We start from the raw sequence: 15,537 nt of genomic DNA, 5'->3' as shown, positions 1-15,537 counted from the left end.
AGCCCTGACATCCATTGACTGGCCTCTATATGCAAAGTTACCGAAGTGTACAGCAGTTCCTGAAAGTACCCTCAATGGCATTTTGCGAAGGGCGGAAGAACTGGTAGCAACTACAAATACTATCACTACAGCCCCAGTTGATGGCACAGCAAGAATGGTAAAAAGCAAGTCTAATCCTTCTCGCCCTCACCTTGTGCAAGTGTTTCAAGACGGTAAAGTGACATGTGATGAGAATTGTCCAATGTGGACATCGCTAAAAATTTGTTCTCACTGTGTGGCTGTTGCACATTGTCTAAATGTCACTGGTGAACTAGTTAACTGGTTTACTGTCAACTCAAAGCAGCCTAATCTAACCAAGATAACCACTGGCCACATTGGACGAAACATTGGCAAAAAACCATCACAAAATCGATACTCTCAGAGAAAAACCAAACTTCCAGTTTTAGCTCGCACAATGAATCCAGGATTCTCTTCTGCCCCAGATGTCATGACTACTAGTAGTGCAATCCAGAGTTCCTCAACCATGGCTGTGCCTGTCAGTACTGGCATGTCTAATAGCTGTCAACATCCGTTTCCATTTGGTCCTGGTCCTAATCCATGGTGGGGTATGTACTCTTATCCACCTTGGACTACTGATACACCATTTTCCAGCCAATACTATGATAATCACAATACGTTATCAGGCTATAATTCATTTTCAGCTTGCAGTTCACCTTCAGTCTGTGTGAACTACAACAGCCCTTCTAGCTACAATCTACTTCATTCACCATCACCTCATTCCATTTTCTGGGTTTTCAGGCTAAACAAGCGCATTACTACTTGTTATGGATGCAGGAACAAGTTTACCAGGGCTGCTGATGGTGGTTTGCCGATTCCACCATTGGATCTCTTACTGAAGTGCAACGAGGGTAGACAGTACTATGACAAGGCCGGTGTCCTGCAAGAAAAGGAAAACAGTAACACATACTACCATCCAGACTTCAATTGTATAAAACAGAAGCATCCCGATTTTCAATGCAGTGATATTCGTTTGGATGACTCAGTACGATTTACTTTACATTCTTCCCACTTTGAACTTCTACAGTCAGTGTTTGGCTTCAGTTTTTAGTTATCAGACAAACTAGACATTCCAAATAGTGATTTAGGTAATTTTTTTGTAATTGAGTTACTAAGCCATTTTCACAATGTAACATGCATACTTTTGTTTGTTGATACATATATTGCGGATTGCGTGACTGTTGTCAACAAGTTTATTAGGCCAATGATATCACGTCAAAAGTAGCCAATCGAATGCCAGCATTTAAAATCAAACTCAACTTACAATAACAGCATGTCCTGTCACAAATTAAAAATCTCAGTCTCAGCACAGTTCTTTCACTGAAGCTAGACATTTTTCATTCCCCTACCCAGCAAAAGCGGTCAAGCCACGTAAGACTATTAAGCTGTTACAGTATCCAGCCATTGAGTGAAGGCATAGTTCAACACCAGGAACAACAATCACATAAATTTGCTTGTGCTCTATTAGAATATGGGTGTGTGTTCTATTAGAGTATTTCGATCTGGATTTTATAAAATTGCCTCCCCCATAATTCCGGAATTCCGCGCGGAATTCCGGAAATCCGCATTTTACCAACTACTGTATAATAGCACTGCTATCAGTGCTCAGGAATGCATTAACGAGAAATGGAGGTAGTATATACAAGTTATATCCCTCCTAGGAGTGTATATACTACCTCCTATTCTCATTAATGCATTGCAAGCATTCTCAGAAATCATTTGATTTCTTTGATGAAACTGTGTGATCTCCTCTGCTTTAATATAGCGATACTTCATAGAATCAATAGTGAGTTTTAATTTTGTTAAGTGAGCCAAAGCATAGATCATGGACTTGGGGAAGAAGATAGTTCATTGTTTTACTGAATGAAGAAGGTCACAGGTTAGTTTATATTTGTCATGGACTGACTGTATAGTTACAGCTAACAGTAATGTATAGTAGTAATATAAGTAACTTAGGCATTATTTAGAATGTATGATGTAATTGTTGTCACGTGCGTACAATACAATAAGATGGAGTCGTAGCGTGTTCCTCGCGGTCTGGGCTGTATCCGACTGTATCGGCAGAAGACGAAGTAATCCTTCCTAGAAGCACTCCCGAACCTTCCTTACTATCACGCCGCCCCCTACATTGCTGGTGCTGTGACAGTGCTTCATTACTGAGACGATCCTCCATTGCTGGTGCTACGACGATTCGTTACTCAGTCCAGAGACTGTCCGCCTCAACGACACTTCCAAGCTGTAACCCCAGACGCAAACGCTGTTGTGCCGTGGCATTGGATGTTCTACTAACGGCACCCAGAGAGGCAAGCATCCGCGTAGCTAAGACAATTGTTTGCTGTTTGTGTTTTTTAGCAGACTGAATACTACGATGGAAGAACCTACCCATCTACGAACCTCGCGGAAAGTATACCGCGCGCACGTCACCAGAATCCTGAACAAAGTGGATGACACACTGGCCAATGACCTCGACGAACTAGCTCTGACTTATTTGAGAACTGCCATCACTCAGCTAGAGAAAAAGAAAGAGCAAATCACTGCCCTTGATCAACGAATCATTGACCTTATACAGAACCCAGATGAACTGGAAATAGCCATCTTAGATGCAGAGGAACTACAAGATATGATTATGGAGAAAATCAATGAACTGAATCAACGAGTGGAGATGCAATCAAGACCGACTCACGTTGTCCCTGCAGTGTCGTCAAGCGACAAAGTAACCCAAGAAGCCATCCATGAGAATGTGAGTAACACAAATAACACACCTCAGTCAATTAACACCATTATCAATGACACACCTGCAGTTAGTGCAGCTAGTGACACCATTGCAACCACATCATTAACACTTGAGTCAGCCATTTCTAGTACACCACCCGTGGTTACATCACTTGAATCAATCCCACATCCAATTTCAGTGACATCAGTTTCCCACCCACTTGTGAGCCATGTACATAATGCAGGACCGCCTCTACTGATACCAGCAAACATGACTCAACATGAACCATTGTCAACCTCTGCTTATAGCTCACTACCGTTACCACCCTTGTCAACCCTCAACTTTGGGAGCAGTACCTCATCCACCGCTGCAACAGTACCGGTAGTAACATCTAGCCAGATTTGATGGGTGTCAGGACCACAATCACTGCAGTAGATCACCGTGACCACTCTCAACAATTTGCTGCAAGTAGGCTACCCAAGTTGACCTTACCGACATTCTCTGGAAACCCCCTAGCCTGGCTTACTTTCTGGGATTCATTTCAGGCTGCCATTCACTTGAACCCCAATCTCAGTGGGGTCCAGAAGTTTAATTATCTGAAGGCTCAACTTCAAGGAGACGCAGCACGAACGATTGATGGAATACCTCTCTGTGATCAGAACTATCTTCACGCAGTCACCCTACTTCAAAACCGGTTTGGGCAAACTCACAAGTTGGTTTCTGCTCACATGCAAGCCTTGCTACAGGTGCCAAACCCAACGAACACGTTAAGTAGTTTGCGCACATTTCATGACACAATTGAGAGCCACTCCCGTGGCCTATCGTCCCTTGGGAAATCTGAACAAAGCTATGGTGACTTGTTGGTGCCAATTATTCTGGGCAAACTACCCAAGGACATCAAGCAGAACTTGGCAAGAAACTCCACAAGTACAGAGTGGAAATTTTCTCAACTCATGTTAGCCATTCTCAGGGAGATAGAAATCTTAGAAACTGGTAATGCCAACTCTCACAGTTCCCCATTTACAGCTGCGTTTATGGTGAATTCCAAGCCACCTCGAAGCACCAAACCTCAGGACAAGGGACCACCAGCTTGTGTGTTCTGCAAGGGACCTCATACAGCCAACCAGTGTACTACAACTGATCATCATAGAAGATTAGACATTGTCAAGCAGAATAACCTATGCTTTAACTGTTTAGGGAAACACAAGGTCAGCACTTGCTCATCAAAACATCGCTGCCGCAAGTGCCATCGTAAGCACCACACTAGTCTTTGCACTGAAGTGACCACTGCCAAGAAAGAGGAAAACACTGAGACAACTCCAGTCGCCAAGACAACCTCAGTCACCAAGGAAGGGTCCTTTAGTACAGTGGTCTCTCAACCAGTAACAACTTCACTTCACCTGGCTAGTAACCAGACCTGTTTACTGAAGACTGCAGTAGCCACTATTTCAACTGGAGGTGTTTGTGTGGAATCCAACATTCTCTTTGATGAGGGATCACAACGTTCCTTCCTAGCCAAAGGACTGGCAGACTGCTTACAAGTGCAGCCACATGACACAGTGGAACTATCTCTCTCTACCTTTGGCACCGGTACCAGTCGCAGGGGCAAGTTTGATTTCGCCACAATCAATCTGCATAGTATCTCTGGACATTTGATACCATTAACTGTCTTGATTGTGCCAACCATTGCAGCACCGATACACACAGTGAATCAGAAGTCAATTGCTAACCTTCCTTATCTCAATGGATTACATCTGGCACATCCAATTTCTTCAGGAGAACAATTCTACATTACCCTGTTAATTGGAGCAGATCAGTACTGGAAGATAGTAGAGGATCATGTGATCAGAGGCAATGGTCCAACGGCTGTAGGATCCAAACTTGGTTACCTACTTTCAGGTCCACTAGACACAGCCGCTTCAGGACGGTTAGTCACCAATGCATTCCATGTGGCAACTCAACCCACTGTAACCCCTGATTTATAATAATAATAATAATAATAATAATAATAAACTTTACAGTGTACATATACCTACATACATACAAGTTGCAGATGTTGGTATGATACAATTGGGACATATGGCAGCACACTGATGGTCCACTGACATCCTGTGTCAGTGGCCGGAAGCTAAATTGTAGTAGTGATTAGCTACAAAGTTTGCTTACTAGTCTAAGATTACTTAAAAGGGGGGGAAGTTAACAGTTAAAGGGAGTTGAAGTTAGGTTGGTGAGGGATCTTTGAACACTTTGAGCATGGACATAGAAATGAAAAAGAGCAGGTGTTGTTGGAGGTGAAATTGGCAGTGAAATGATTCCACAGATAATCTAAAAGTTTGGCCTTTATCTTGAGTGGGTTGTCCTGGTAGTTGATAACGGGAAGGGCATTCCAGATGCGAGGAAGCCGGTTAAAATAAAAGTTACTAGTGGAATTGTCAGGTGATCTTGTTTGGAGTAGCTTGTTTCCAGAAGCTAGATGTGTGTGACCAGTTGCAAATTTAATGAAATTATTGATGTCAAATCCATTGTGGGGGTTGTGGAGATTTTTAAGAAAGAACATCACATCATTTACATCAAAAATGTACATCAGGGGTAGCATATGGAGATTAATAAGACGAGACTTGTAGTCAGTAGAGTAATCATTTAGAATGTATTTAGTTGCACGCCTCTGAACACGTTCGAGTTGCTGAATGTGCTTAATTAGGTGGGGTTTCCAGATGACCGAGCAGTAGAAAAATTGGGATCTAACAAGAGAGGTATATAGTCGAGATTTGGCTTGGACATAATTTTGTAGGGAGAAAGATCTTCTTAGAAGTCCAAGTACCTGATAGGATTTGGAGATAATGTGGTTATAGTGAGCATCCCATGACAGGTCGCTTGATAACATAATTCCTAGATCTTTGTATGTATCAACACAAGAAATCTGGGAGGTGCCGATATTGTAAGATGTTGGAGATTTCCTTTTAAAAGATAGCAGAAAGATTTTTGATAGACCGAATAGAAGATTCCAGTGGGTACTCCAAAAGTTTAAATTATTTAAGTCTTCTTGAAGTTTAAGTGAATCTAGTGGTGAGGAGATAGTTTTGATGCATTTGGTATCGTCTGCAAATAGAAACAATAGACAAAATTTAATGATGTCCGGAATATCATTAACATATATGAGAAATAGAAGTGGGCCAAGTATACTTCCCTGTGGGATTCCGGATAGAACTGGGAGAAGGTGAGACAAAGAGTTGTTAATCTTCACACACTGATAACGATTAAGTAGGTATGATTCAAACCATGACCAAAGCTTGCCAGAAATTCCAAGTGATCGAAGTTTGAATAACAGTTCCTTGTGGGGGACACTGTCAAAAGCCTTTTTGAAGTCAAGATAGACTACATCAGTTTGGTCATTAGTACTATGTATGGTGTTCAACATGAGAAGCAACTGTAGCACTGTGGATCAATTTTTTAAGAAGCCAAACTGCTGAGGTGAGAGAAAACTTGAAATGTAAGAAATGGTTTTGTTGTAAACTAGTTGTTCTAATACCTTAGATGTTATACAGAGTAGAGAAATTGGACGATAGTTAGTAACTTGAGTCTTGTCACCAGATTTATGTACAGGAACAATCGTGTGTATGCGCCATTCATAAGGTATGGAGCAACTATTTAAACTGATTGTAAACAAATGGTGCAATGGCTTAGCAAGAATGTTAGCATATTGTTTGAGAATCCTTGGGCCAATACCATCAATACCAGTGGCCTTGTCAGTATGGAGTGAGACGAGTGCTTCATATACTTCCTGTTCAGATATTTGGATTGATACTAAATGACATCTGACAGATGGGTCAATTTTGTCAGGGTAGGGTGGGAGTACGAAGTCTGAGGAGGTAAACACAGAGAAGAAATATTCATTAAAAAGAGAGGCTTTATCAGCACTGTCAGTGGCAGGAGCACCGTTGTAAAGGACAGAGGATGGTATAGAGCTGGATTTTTTGACACTTCTTATATATTTGTAGACCATGGAGTTATTATTTGGTGCAAAGTTAATTATTAACTTTCTTTCAAACTCTGACCTGGCTTTATGGATTTCATCAGACAGTGACTGTTCAGCAGTGTGTAAACGATTCCTGATACTGGAGGAGGGAGATCTGCGAAGTCTTCGTTTAAGAGACCTGATAGAGTTAATCTGATGTCTGATTGCTGGAGTGAAATATTTGGGCTGATGAGTAGAATTGAGCTTGATCTTTGGAATAAATTTTGCCATGGCATCGCATAAGGAGGATTTTATATATAACCAGATAAATTCAACATTGTTAGACTGGAAACAACTAGAAAAATCAATGTTGCACAGAAAGTTAGTCAAGCCATCGTAGTCTCCCTTATTGTAGTCAAAAATGTAGATTGGTTCAGAGGTGATACTGTGCTGGGTAGTTGATAGCTGGAATTTGAAGCTGATTAAGTAATGGTCAGACTTTGTTACCGGATTTAGACCATTAGATATAACAATGTCTGTGACTGAGTCGGGTGAATTAGTGAAGATTAAGTCAAGGGTATTGCCATGAATATGGGTTGGACTGTCAATAACTTGAGAGAAATCATATTGGAATGAAAGATCACATAAGCTTGAAGAAAAATTGCAGTTACTAGACAGAGTGGCCCAATCAATGTCTGGGGAGTTGAAGTCACCAAGTATATAGGTCTTTACTAAGGATTGCATTGTAGTCTCTAAATAGGACAAGAGATCCTGCTTGTATACTTCAGAGCAGTTAGGTGGGTTATAAATAAGACACAGGTTAATAGGTTCATACAACATTAGCTGGACAGTAAGGGCTTCAACTTCATCAGGGATGCTAATAATTCTACTGGGGATCGTCTGTTTAATTGCTATCAGTATACCTCCACCTCTGGTTTTACGATCATGACGGTAGATTGAGAAGGAAGGGGGTAAAATTTCATTGTCGTAGATAAAATTTGACAACCAGGTTTCGGTGATTGCAATAATTTGAAAATCATGTGAGAGGACAAAGCTTGACAGATTAGTTAACTTGTTTACTAGACTACGTGCGTTCCACAAACAGGCACTGAAGTGTCAATTTGACTCTTCCATAGGGGATGGAGTGGAGACTGAGGAGTTGGTGGAAGCATTTGGGGAATTGGATGTGGCAGTGTTTGAAACATTGGTCACAGGTTGGAGGCTTGCAGATAGTAAGCAGAGTTGAGAGTTTTGCACTGCTGCATAGAGCTTATGATTGATGTACAGACCATTCCCACGAATTTTGATGTGCTTGCTCTCGGTGCCACTATCAATGAGGCTTCGTCTCTCTTTTAGTAGGATACTTTCGATTTTACGCTCCTCAGCTGACATATCAGGTTTGATTGCTATACCAGGTGACAAAGAACTTTTACATGATAGAACAAGGGTAGCTTCAAAGGCTCTCAGGAATTTGACAAGAATGGGGCGGGGGCGAGTATTGCTTTGATCATATTTTCCGAGTCTGTGGAAGTCCTTCATTGATTCAGGTGTAATAGATCGCTTGAGGTCAGAGAAAACTTTCATTAAACAGTCAAGGTCATTTAGAACAGTTCTGGAATGTGGAGTCAGTAGGAATTTCACCCAAGGATGAGTCACCAAACAATTTTCTGGACTCTTATATCACCAATAGTGTCGAACGCTTGAATGATGGTTCTTACTGCGCCCGTTTTCCGTGGAAGGACAGTCATCCTCCCTTACCCACGAATTTCTCAACTTCTGCTCACCGCAATAGATCACTGGCTCGCAAACTGGCACTGAACCCTTCATTGTTGACCAAGTACAGTGACATCTTAACAGATCAGGAACGCCGTGGTTTCATTGAGAGAATGACAGATCCAACCAGTACCACAAGATGCCATTACATACCACACCATGCTGTACGCAAGGACTCATCCACTACTCCAGTACGTATAGTGTACGACTGCAGTTGTCACCAAACAAGGAACCAACCTAGTCTTAATGATTGTTTACTTACCAGCCAACCCAAGCTTAATGACCTCTGCCGTATCATTTTAAGATTCAGACTCCACCCTGTAGGAATTTGCACAGATATCGAGAAAGCTTTTCTACACATACAACTTCATGAAGATGATAGGGACTGGACTAGATTCCTTTGGCTAAGTGATCCACAAGATCCAGACAGTGAGTTTGTTACATATAGATTTAGAGTTGTCTTGTTTGGTGCAGTGTGTTCACCGTTCATGTTAAACGCTGTCCTACATTGTCATTTAACTCAGTACAAATCACCAACTGCAGAGAACATGCTTGATGACTTGTATGTAGACAATATTGTATCTGGATGCCCAACAGAATCAGAAGCTATCAGTTTTTACAACAATGCTCGATCCATAATGAATGATGCTCACCTCAACCTTAGAAGTTGGGCCTCTAACAGCTCCCGACTTATGGACCAAGCAAATAGAGACAAGGTTGCGGACACCAATAATCCAGTCAATGTTTTAGGACTACAGTGGAACACCCAGACAGATACATTAGCACTCACATCCAAGTGTTCCATCCCCAGTATCAACTCACTTATCACCAAGAGAGATGTCTTGAAGGAATCATCCAAGGTATTCGACCCCCTGGGTCTACTATCCCCAGTAACTGTTAGAGCAAAGATCTTCATGCAGTCATTATGGCAGAGAAACATAGACTGGGACGAACCACTATCTAATGAGGACCAGCAAAAATGGCTTACAATTGCAGGGAATATCCAGGAGGCTAGAAGTTTACAGATTCCAAGACGATACTTCCCAACAGTTAGGGTTTCAGAACAACCTGACAGGTTACACGTCTTTGCTGATGCCAGTCTCACTGCTTATGGAGCTGTAGCCTTCCTTTGCAATGGCAACAGCACATCATTCGTTATGGCAAAGTCCAGAGTCGCACCCCTCAAACCACTGACCTTACCTAAACTGGAACTGATGGGTGCACTGACAGCAGCAAGGCTATGTGACTTCATTGTTCAAGCTCTACACCCTCTCAGTCTGTCTACTCACTTTTGGTCAGACAGCCAGATCACTCTTCATTGGATCAAAGGAGAGAAACATGTCAATACATTTGTCACTCATCGTGTTGTCGAAATCCTCAACCACTCAAAACCAGATCAATGGCAATACTGTCCAACACAGGACAACCCAGTGGACTTGCTCACTAGGGGCATCACTTCATCTCAACTGAAGTTGTCAACGTTGTGGAAGCATGGACCTCAATGGCTCCCATCCGAGAACAGTTGGCCCACTTGGAGCTTCTCACCGACTATCGAATTGCAGGCACTGGCTGTTACCGCAACCAGTTTTAGTCCTTCAACTACTCCACAGTATGCAGGTACTTTAAATATTAACTGTATTATTGACATCTCCAATTATAGCACACTGTCTAGACTTCTGGCAGTTACTGCATACATGTATAGATTCATCTCCAATTGTAAGAAGCCACAGCAGGAACGAGAAACTGGATCATTGACACCATCTGAGCAACACCACGCTTCAATAATTTGGGTGAAGCAGTGACAAGAAGAGGTTTACTCCAGAGAACTCGTGAACCTTACCACTAATCCCGCCAAGAGACTACCACTTGTTCGCCAATTACGTTTATTTGTTGACAAGGACCACCTGCTCCGCTGTGGTGGAAGAATCCACAACGCCCCCCTAAGCGAGACAGCAAAGTTTTCGCTTCTGCTACCACCCAAACATTGGCTAACATCTCTGATCATCCATAGTATACATGTACAGTTATTTCATGCTGGAACCAATGCTACCCTAACAGCCATAAGACAGAAATTTTGGATACCAACTGCCAGACAACGTATAAAGTCACAACTACGCCGATGTGTTATTTGCCGTAAACATAGCGGAAAGCCATACCAGATACCTGACCCTCCACCACTGCCACAGATTCGCACTTGTGCTTCAGTTCCCTTCACCATCACAGGCATCGACTTTACTGGGGCACTCTATGTACGCAGTAATCACACTGAGGAGAAAGTCTACATCTGTCTGTTTACATGTGCCACGAGTCGTGCCATTCACCTAGAGATTGTTACAGATTTAACAGTGGAGACTTTCCTTCTAGCATTCAGGAGATTTGCCAGCCGCAGGTCACTCCCACAGATTCTCGTGTCAGATAATGCTTCTACCTATCTGGCAGCTGCAGATGAACTGCAACAGCTTCTACAATCAGAACGTCTCACAGAAACACTTGGGAGGAAAGGTGTACAGTGGAAGCTCATCCCAAAACGTGCCCCCTGGTATGGTGGGTGGTGGGAGCGCCTTATCGGCTTAACAAAGATGTGCTTGAAGAAGGTACTGGGGAGATCAAAGATCAGCTTAGTTGTGTTGCAGACACTAATAGTAGAAGTAGAGGCCACACTCAATGACAGACCTCTGACACATGTATCCTCAGACCTCAGTGATGCCGAGCCACTCACACCAGCCCATCTTTTACATGGTCATCGCATAACACCACTTCCTCATGAAGTAGTGGAAGGGCAGGACTTGACTGATCCCACATATGGTGGTATAACTGATATTTCCCAGAGAGCAAAGCTGCAAGCCTTTCTCTTCAATCAGTTTCAGTCACGCTGGAAATTTGAATACTTGACCTCCCTCAGAGAGTATCATAGAACCACAGGAAGCAACAATCAGCAGATTAAGCAGGGAGATGTTGTCCTGATGTGGGATGAAGCTCCACGGAGCACTTGGAGATTGGCGATTGTTGAAAAACTGATGATTGGGAAAGACGGACTAGTGCGTGCTGCCTACATCAAGACATCACAAGGAAGAACAAACCGCCCCATTGCCAAGTTGATACCGTTGGAAGTCTCATCTCCAACAGTTACCGAAACTGAAGGATCTACCAATGGTTCCCAGAAGGATACAATCAACAAGCCCACAGTGAAGAACACAGCTGATAAACGACCGAGAAGGGCAGCCGCTCACAGGGGCAGAGAGAGAGTTGTGAATTGGGTGAAACAGCTTGGTGCCCCCCCGGAAGATGTCATGGACTGACTGTATAGTTACAGCTAACAGTAATGTATAGTAGTAATATAAGTAACTTAGGCATTATTTAGAATGTATGATGCAATTGTTGTCACGTGCGTACAATACAATAAGATGGAGTCGTAGCGTGTTCCTCGCGGTCTGGGCTGTATCCGACTGTATCGGCAGAAGACGAAGTAATCCTTCCTAGAAGCACTCCCGAACCTTCCCTACTATCACGCCGCCCCCTACAATATTGATCATTTTGCATTCAATAGTCACATGGCGATGTCCAGATACATGGGCGTAGCGCTTAATTGATTTGGCCATTAGTGTTATAGTGTTCATTACTTTAGTATATTCATGGCTAGTAAGAGTAAGTACTTTTAGTGCACTTGAATCGTCTCTATATTGTTGTTTTGACACCTGGCGTGATGTCACACACACACGTAGTAACTGGGCGTGGCGCTTAATTGGCTAGGCCATTATAATGCTGTAAACATATTCACTGCTTTGGTGTATTCATGGCTAGTATAGTAGGTACTTTATAGTGCACTTAAGCTTCATTATGAGCTATTCAGCTCGTATTTGGGCTTCCTGTGTTTAATTGCGTACCCACAATCGAAGCGATCTGCATGCTCGTAATGATACACCTACGTTCGGCCTCTCAGCAGCGCCTTGTTGTTGCTCTTACGACGTTATCCTCAATCGAAATTCACATGGTCTCATATAAATACACTCGCAAAGCGTTCCTGCAGTTTCCATGCACACTTGCAGGTGAGTCACCCAAGTGGAATATATTAGTTGTAACATTGGCACTTGTGATTTGCCTGAAATATACGCACTCGCACTCGGGATGTGCCCTCGTGTTTGTGTGTATATTTCAGGCAAATCACTCGTGCCGATGTTACAACTACTACATATATATATAAATTATATTTCCCTGTAGAGATCTCAGCTGCAAAGAAACCCTGTAGAGAGATCAACCACAAACAAATCACCCTGCAGAGTGTTAAGCTAAAAACAAATCACCCTGTAGAAAGTTCAGGTACATACAAATCATCCTATGTAGAGTTCAGCTACAAAGAAACCATCCTGTAGAGAGTTCAGCTACAAAAAAGTTACCCTACAGTGAAATCAGTTTGAAACAAGAGATTTCAGCTACAAACAAATCACCCTGGAGGGAGTTCAGCTATGAACAGATCACCCTGTAGAGAGTTCAGCTATACAAGTCACCCTGTAGAGAGATCAGCTAGAAGCAAGTCACCTTGTAGAGGGTTCAGTGACAAAGAAGCAATCCTGTAGAGAGTTCAGCTACAAACAAATCAACCTGTAGAGAGATCAGCTAGAAACTAGATACAATATGTGACTGGATTTTGGAAAAACGATCCAAATCGCACATTAGAAGTTCCGAGATAAACGGTTTTAAGGAATTGAAGCCAGCATAACTCTCCAAGGATAGCAAGCACGCGTATGAAATTTACACAAAAGATGCATCAATCTGTTACCTTTCAAGCCACTTCCAGTACTTGTAGCTGCTTGTACAGTTTCCCGCCAAATAAGATAGAAAATCTGAGCAGTTTGACGAGCGAAGTAGTATCACGAGTGCTCACAAAGGGGTGGAGGCTGGGGGGTGGCGGGGAGGGCAAAAGTTAGACCTCAAAATGGAGGCAGACCACGATTGGAGTCCAGACACGAGATTACAGGGCTGTGCTGGCTCCTTAGTGGCTGATATGTAGCAAAATCAACAGAGAACACGTCTGGCCAACATTATAAGGCTGTCCACCAGTAAACCACTGACTCTTGCCAAGCCAGGTCCTTCACAAGGCCTGAAACCGCCATTTGAGCACTCCACACCACCCAGAAAAGACGTGTGTAAAAACCAGCCTCGTGTAGTTTGGGTAGTGCTGAGGGTCAAAACTTGTAGTACGATAGTGTAGCTATCCACTGGTGGTGTTAGTTTGATTTTGCCTGATGTGCGATTTGGATCGGTTCTGTAAAATCTGGTCACATATAGGGAATTCGGTTACAAGCAAATCACCCTGTAAAGAGATCAGCTACAAACAAATCACCTTGCAGTGAGTTCAGCTACAAACAAATTAGAGATCAGCTACAAACAAAACACCATGTAGAGACTTCAGCTACAAACAAATCAACCTGTAGAGATTTCAGTTACAAACAAATCACCCACTGTAGAGAGATCAACTACAACCAAATCACCCTGTAGAGAGATCACCTACAACCAAATCACCCTGTAGAGAGATCAGCTACAAACAAATCACCCTGTAGAGAGATCAGCTACAAACAAATCACCCTGTAGAGAGATCAGCTACAAACAAATCACCCTGTAGAGAGTTCAGCTACAAACAAATCACCCTGTAGACAGTTCAGCTACAAACAAATCACCTTATAGAAAGTTAAGCTACAAACACACCACCCTGTAGAGAGATCAGCTACAAACAAATCACCTTGCAGTGAGTTCAGCTACAAACAAATTACCCTGTAGAGAGATCAGCTACAAACAAAACACCGTGTAGAGACTTCAGTTACAAGAAAATCAACCTGTAGAGATTTCAGTTACAAACAAATCACCCACTGTAGAGAGATCAGCTACAACCAAATCACCCTGTAGAGAGATCGGCTACAAACAAATCTCCCTGTAGAGAGATCAGCTACAAGAAGTTTTCTTGTAGAGAGTTCAGCTACAAACAAATCACCCTGTGGAAAGATCAGCTAGAAGAAATCAGAGTTCAGCTACAAAGAAACCATCATGTGAGAGTTTAGCTACAAACAAATCGCCCTGTAGAGATATCAGCTAGAAGAAGTTACCTTGTAGAGAGTTCAGCTACAAAGAAACCATAATGTAGAGAGTTCAGCTGCAAACAAATCACCTATAGATACTTCAGCTACAAACAAATCTCATTGTAGAGAGATCAGCTAGAAGAAGTCACTTGTAGAGAGTTCAGAAACCACCATGTAGAGAGTTCAGCTACAAACTAGTGACCTTGTTCAGAGATCAGTTAGAAGTTTTCTTGTAGAGAGTTTAGCTACAAACAAATCACCCTGTAGAAAGATCAGCTAGAAGTAGCCACATTGTAGATAGTTCAGTTTCAAAGAAATCACCATGTAGAGAATTCAGCTACAAACTAGTGACCCTGTAGATATATCAAGTTACCTTGTAGAGACTACAAAGAAACCATTCTGTAAAGAGCTCAGCTGCAAACACATCACCTGTACAAAATTCAGCTACAAACATATCACCCTGTAGAGAGATCAGCTAGAAGAAATTACCTTGTAGATAGTTCAGCTATACAAAGAAACCACCATGTAGAGAGTTCAGCTGCAAACAAATCACCCAGTAGAAAGTTCAGCTATGAACAGATCACCCTGTAGAGAGTTCAGGTAGAAACAAGTCATCCTGTAGAGAGATCAGCTAAAAGTGTCACCTTGTAGAGAGTTCAGCTACAAACAAATCGCCCTGTAGAGATCAACTAGAAGAAGTCACCTTGTATAGAGTTCAGCTCTAAAGAAACCACCATGTAGAGAGTTCAGCTGCAAACAAATCACCCTGGAGAGAACTCAGCTACAAACAGATCGCCCTTTAGAAAGATCAGCTAGAAGAAGTTACCTTGTAGGGAGTTCAGCTACAAACAAATCACCTTGTAAACAAGTTATCTGTAGGGAATAATTAACATATGTGACTGGGCCTGCGAAAACAGGGCATGTGGGCACAAACTACACTCCATCACTGTACAGGTCATATCTCAGTA

General features: G+C 42.5%; 3 protein-coding genes across 3 annotated transcripts; all 3 read left to right on the top strand.

Moving 5' to 3' along the window:
• Positions 1-2,322: 2,322 nt before the first annotated feature.
• On the top strand, positions 2,323-3,130 carry LOC136249421 (uncharacterized). The gene is made up of 2 exons (XM_066041426.1): positions 2,323-2,797; positions 2,859-3,130. The coding sequence occupies exons 1-2, from the start codon at positions 2,426-2,428 to the stop codon at positions 2,895-2,897; spliced, it is 411 nt and encodes a 136-aa protein (XP_065897498.1). The 5' UTR covers positions 2,323-2,425; the 3' UTR covers positions 2,898-3,130.
• A 44-nt stretch (positions 3,131-3,174) lies between these two features.
• LOC136243128 (uncharacterized) lies at positions 3,175-4,755 on the top strand. Its single transcript, XM_066034681.1, has one exon. The coding sequence runs from the start codon at positions 3,175-3,177 to the stop codon at positions 4,753-4,755; it is 1,581 nt and encodes a 526-aa protein (XP_065890753.1).
• Positions 4,756-7,257: 2,502 nt separating this feature from the next.
• LOC136243030 (uncharacterized) lies at positions 7,258-11,797 on the top strand. Its single transcript, XM_066034580.1, has 6 exons — positions 7,258-7,302; positions 7,569-7,676; positions 7,831-7,957; positions 8,331-10,115; positions 10,159-10,214; positions 10,523-11,797. Exons 1-6 carry the CDS (start codon positions 7,258-7,260, stop codon positions 11,795-11,797), a joined length of 3,396 nt encoding a protein of 1,131 aa, XP_065890652.1.
• The last annotated feature ends 3,740 nt before the right edge of the window (positions 11,798-15,537 follow it).

The sequence above is a fragment of the Dysidea avara genome, chromosome 1, assembly GCF_963678975.1.
Source record: "Dysidea avara chromosome 1, odDysAvar1.4, whole genome shotgun sequence".
NCBI lineage: Eukaryota > Metazoa > Porifera > Demospongiae > Dictyoceratida > Dysideidae > Dysidea > Dysidea avara.
Note: the sequence above shows the minus strand (reverse complement) of the source record. Positions and strands in the feature narration are given on the sequence as shown.

Coding starts and splice junctions, on each gene's coding strand:
- LOC136243128 (XM_066034681.1), top strand. CDS start 3,175: ATGGGTGTCAGGACCACAATCACTGCAGTAGATCACCGTGACCACTCT.
- LOC136243030 (XM_066034580.1), top strand. CDS start 7,258: ATGTCTGTGACTGAGTCGGGTGAATTAGTGAAGATTAAGTCAAGG. Junction 7,958..8,330: donor AGGTTGGAGGCTTGCAGATA/GTAAGCAGAGTT, acceptor AAGGTCATTTAG/AACAGTTCTGGAATGTGGAG. Junction 10,116..10,158: donor AACTACTCCACAGTATGCAG/GTACTTTAAATA, acceptor CTCCAATTATAG/CACACTGTCTAGACTTCTGG.
- LOC136249421 (XM_066041426.1), top strand. CDS start 2,426: ATGGAAGAACCTACCCATCTACGAACCTCGCGGAAAGTATACCGCGCG. Junction 2,798..2,858: donor AAGAAGCCATCCATGAGAAT/GTGAGTAACACA, acceptor ACACACCTGCAG/TTAGTGCAGCTAGTGACACC.